The sequence below is a fragment of the Ipomoea triloba genome, chromosome 15, assembly GCF_003576645.1.
Source record: "Ipomoea triloba cultivar NCNSP0323 chromosome 15, ASM357664v1".
NCBI lineage: Eukaryota > Viridiplantae > Streptophyta > Magnoliopsida > Solanales > Convolvulaceae > Ipomoea > Ipomoea triloba.
Window position 1 is genome coordinate 22,655,547 of NC_044930.1, and position 4,701 is coordinate 22,660,247.

At 50.1% G+C, this 4,701-nt stretch overlaps 1 protein-coding gene across 1 annotated transcript; it reads right to left on the reverse strand.

Annotated features, from left to right (window-relative positions):
- Positions 1-2,098: 2,098 nt before the first annotated feature.
- Positions 2,099-4,182, reverse strand: LOC116005888. The gene is made up of 4 exons (XM_031246123.1): positions 3,389-4,182; positions 2,859-3,103; positions 2,362-2,779; positions 2,099-2,222 (listed from the first exon to the last, which is right to left on the reverse strand). Exons 1-4 carry the CDS (start codon positions 4,180-4,182, stop codon positions 2,099-2,101), a joined length of 1,581 nt encoding a protein of 526 aa, XP_031101983.1.
- Between the last annotated feature and the right edge of the window lie 519 nt (positions 4,183-4,701).

Genomic DNA, 4,701 nt, shown 5'->3' on the forward strand with positions numbered 1-4,701 from the left:
GGGGGGGGGGGGGGGGGGGGGGGGGGGGGGGGGGGGGGGGGGGGGGGGGGGGGGGGGGGGGGGGGGGGGGGGGGGGGGGGGGGGGGGGGGGGGGGGGGGGGGGGGGGGGGGGGGGGGGGGGGGGGGGGGGGGGGGGGGGGGGGGGGGACAGAGTCCCAATACAACGTGTGAGCCTGAGAAAAGGCTAAAGATGCTAAAGTATGTGCTCCAAGATTAACAGACCTTGAAGTCCAAAAAATCGAACAATGATTAAAAGACGAAATAATTGCTCTAGATGCATTAATGTAAAAAGCAACATAAGAATAAAGGTGACTCTGCTCCGCTGTTAACAACTGATGTAGAATAGAGCAATCGGTGTAAAGATGAACCGCCTGGAGTCCACGCCCTTTGAGCCAAGCAAGTACCTCTTTGCAAGCGAGTGATTCGGCCATGAGTGGCGAAAAGCAGTCCGGTAAAGGACCACTTAATGCAGCATGAAAAGAGCCGTCGGCCGAGCAAAGGACTGCACCCATCGTGGCCTTCTTGGTTGCGGAATTGAAGCCTACGTCGAAGTAGCACACTGGAGGACAGCCTGAAGCCTGCGCGACACCACCTGCTGCAGTGGATGAGTTCGGCGGGTGAGGCAGCTGCACACTCTGCGGCTGTGAACCGTGAACCTGCTACCACGCCTCGGCTGCCACCTTTGCCATGCGCCACACACTCCCCGACCGCGGTAGATAATGCTCCCAAACAGCCTGATTGCATGCCTTCCATAAATGATACAACACAGCCACGGCCAGCAGCAAGTCCCTCTCTGTTAGAGCAATCAATGCATCAACAAACCAATCACAAAAATCAGTCCCAACACTAGGAATGTGCAAGGTAGATTCATGCCAAACAAGCTTTGAAAAATCACAAGAAAATAGTGCATGCATTGTGCACTCATGTTCCAACCCACACATTGGGCATGATGGACTCACATCCACCCTCTTTAAAATAAGATTTGTTGTGGTGGGGAGGGTATTAGAAAGAGCTCTCCACATAAAAGTTTTCCACTTTGGTGGGGATTTAATTTTCCAAAGATGTAGCCATTTATCAAAAGTCTCTGGCATGTTCACGAAAGAACCAACAATGGTTCTGTAACCTTCCTTAACAGAACAACATCCACGAGGGTCCCCATACCAAAACCAAGAGTCCTCATATCCGGGGCTTACCGGAACTTGCATAATATGATTCACATCAGCAGGTATGAAAATGTCATGCAAGATATGCTGATCCCAGGTGCCCGTAGCTGGATTAATTAGTCCAGACACCAAGGAACCGTCAAGATATTGAGGCATTGGTGTCTGAATCATAGGACTAGGATCATCCGGTAGCCAAGAATGCCCCCAAACTAAAGTGGTAGCACCATCTCCTATTCTTCTCCGTACCCCACTACAAACCAGATCATGGGCAGCCATAATACTCCGCCAGGCGTAACTTGGGCAATTACCCAGAGTGGCATCAATGAAAGAAGTTTTAGGGAAGTACCTGGCCTTATAAATTCTTGCAACCAGAGAGTGAGGTGTAGTTAAAAAACGCCAGGCCCTTACCCAGCATAGCCAGATTAAAGGCCCTCAAATCCTTAAATCCCAACCCACCAAATTTCTTCGGAGCACACAAACGATCCCACGCCATCCAATGGATCCCTCGATCAGACCCAGTACCCCACCAGTAGCGGTTCATAGCTCTCTCAATCGACTGGCAGACCGAATCTGGGAGAAGAAATACACTCATGGAAAAAGTGGGCATAGACTGAGCTACACTTTTGAGAAGAACATCCTTCCCTGCACGAAACAATAGCCTCTTGCTCCATGAACCAATCCTGTGGCGAATTTTATCCTCAATATATGAAAAAACAGCCCTCCTATTCCTTCCCACAAAAGATGGCAACCCCAAATATTTTCCAAAATTGGGCGCCTGTACCACTCCCAAGACTGACGCCACTTCCTCCCTGATAGACTCAGATGTATTCCTGCTAAAGCACACACTTGATTTATGGAAGTTGACCGCCTGCCCTGACATTCTCTCATATTCCTCCAGACATTGCCTTACTGATAGTGCTTCCTACGTGTTTGCTTTAAAGAACAAGAGGCTGTCCTCCGCAAAGAACAGGTGCGAAACCGAGGGGGCTCCCCGAGCAACCCTGCAACCATGTATAGACCCACACGCCTCTGCCTGCTTGAGCAATAAGGAAAGACCCTCTGCACATATGATAAATAAGTATGGTGATAGAGGATCACCCTGCCTGATGCCACGAGTTGGAGTAACCGTACCGACAATGGTGCCATTTACAAGGAAATTGTAGGAAACCGTGGTCACACACATCATAACCAAATTAACCCACGCTTCCGCAAAACCCAGTGCCAAGAGCATTCTTCGTAAAAAAAAGGCCACTCCATGCGGTCATAAGCCTTTGTCATGTCCAATTTAAGAGCCTCCCACCCTACAATTCCACCTTGCTTCCTGTGTAGGTAGTGGCCCACCTCCGCAGCAATCAAAATATTATCAGTTATCAATCTGTTAGGGATAAAAGCGCTCTGTGAGTCCGATATAACAGTTCCTAACAAAGGCTTCATTCTTTTTGCCACCATCTTTGCCATGACCTTGTATACGACGTTGCACAGGGCAATAGGCCTGAGATCAGACACCACCTCTGGATTATTCTTCTTCGGAATCAACACCACATTGGTGTTATTGAGCCCGGCCGGGAAAAAGCAGTCAGAAAGACACTTGATCACGAAGGAGGACACATCACCTCCTACCACGCACATCCCAAAAGTGTTGATAAAAACCCGGATTCATATCATCAGGGTCAGGGGCCTTATTAGGGAACATACCAAATAAAGCTGTTTTGACCTCATCTAACTCAAAGGGCCTGAGTAGGGCTTCATTCTGACTCTGTGTCACACGAGGGCTAATAGCAGCAGTAAAAGAGTCCAGATTGGAAGGAACAATATTCGATGCAAAAATATGGGAATAGGAACTTAAAACAAGGGCATTCAAATCATCACCCTCCACCCACACACTAGACTCATTCTTTAATTTTAAAAGCGAATTCTTCTTTTTTCGGGCAGAGGCATACCTGTGAAAGAACTTGGTGTTTGCATCAGCACCCCTCAAACAGTGTTACTTCGCCCTCTGTTTCCAGAAAGCATCCTCCTGAGCTTCAAGGTGGCATAATTGTAGCTCAATACGGTGATATTCAGAAAGTGATGTGGGATCCGTGAGGCCCAAGAGGAGTTGCTAGTCCTTACGTAACCTCCTGATCTTCTCCCCAAACTTGTGAAAATGATCACCACCCCACTGGTGCAATCTCCGACCACAGTGGTCCAGACAAGCAAGAAAACCACCCTCCCTACCTTCCTACCAAGCCTCCTCAACCTGCCCCCTACAACCCTCATCAAGCAGCCATGCCATCTCAAATCTGAAAGGTCTACTACCTCGAACATGTCTCCGCTGAACATCCATAACTCCCAAGTAAAGAGCCGAATGGTCAGAAGAGTGAGTAAGAATATTAGTGACACAAGCATTCGGAAGAATGGCCGACCAATCAGCCCTTGCCAACACTTTATCCAACCTTTCCTCCATCCACTCTGGCGTGCCCTTCCCCCTTACCCAGGTGAACGGGTAACCCCGCATGGGTAACTGTACCAGCTCACACTCATCGATGGCCTCCCCAAATCCGCGTAGGAGGCTATCAGGATGAGGATTACCCCCACGTTTCTCATGCTGAAACAGAAGGTCGTTAAAATCGCCAAGAATCACCCATGGTAGTGCGGACTGGCCCGCTAGTGACCTTAACAGAGCCCAAGAGTCATCCCTCCTACTCCGTTCCGGGAAACCATTGAAACCAGTCATCCGCCATAATCCAACCCCGGTCATGCACACCTCCACATCCACATGGTTCTTCGAATAAGTCAATAGCCTGGCTATGTTATTCCGCTTCCATAACAGTGTCAATCCACCACTACGGCCAATACTGTCAACGTAAAATAATCCTTCGAAACCAAGCTTGACACGGAGCCTCTTAGCGTGAGTCCGTCCCACCTTAATTTCCATTAAAAAGACAAAGTCGGGCTTCTTACGGGACACCATGTCCACCACTTCGCGAACTGTTCGTGGATTGCCCAAGCCACGACAGTTCCAGCTCAACGTACTCATGATGACGGGCAGGACTGGAGACCAGTACCCGCCATATGCAAGTTTTTTGACACATCACTCATAGCAATCACTCCCTCCACTCCCCTGCCTCCTCGTGACGGTTGAGGGCCCTTCCAGCCTCCTCTTAGAAACGGCAACAACCCCCGTGTCCACCTCTTGCACCGCCACCAGCGCCGAAGCAGCAACTGGAGCAACACCGTTAACCCCAGACACCCCCGACCCAGCGTCCGAAAGCGACGAACCACCAACCGGTACCAACCAGCTCTCCCCCACTGCCCTCGGCCCTCGGCTCTGCCCCCCACGTAAGCTTACTCCGAATGGGTATTGGTCGACCGGAATAGTCGCCTCACGTGCTTTCAAACAAAACTTATACGAATGCCCTAGCATGCCGCAATAGAAACAATAATTATGGAGCCGCTCGTACCTGAACGACACCCAGCTGTAAGTTTTATCGCGTTTGAGGAGCTTCATCTTACGCTTAATAGGCCTGTCAACCGAAATAGCCACCCGTATGCGGTA

What these genes read in the sequence shown, in the direction of transcription:
- LOC116005888 (XM_031246123.1), bottom strand. Translation starts at nt 4,182, where the DNA reads ATGAGTACGTTGAGCTGGAACTGTCGTGGCTTGGGCAATCCACGAACA. An exon ending in GGGCAGGTTGAGGAGGCTTG is followed by an intron (nt 3,104 to 3,388) that starts GTAGGAAGGTAG and finishes GTTCTTTCACAG; the next exon opens with GTATGCCTCTGCCCGAAAAA. An exon ending in TGGGTTTTGCGGAAGCGTGG is followed by an intron (nt 2,223 to 2,361) that starts GTTAATTTGGTT and finishes TCATATGTGCAG; the next exon opens with AGGGTCTTTCCTTATTGCTC.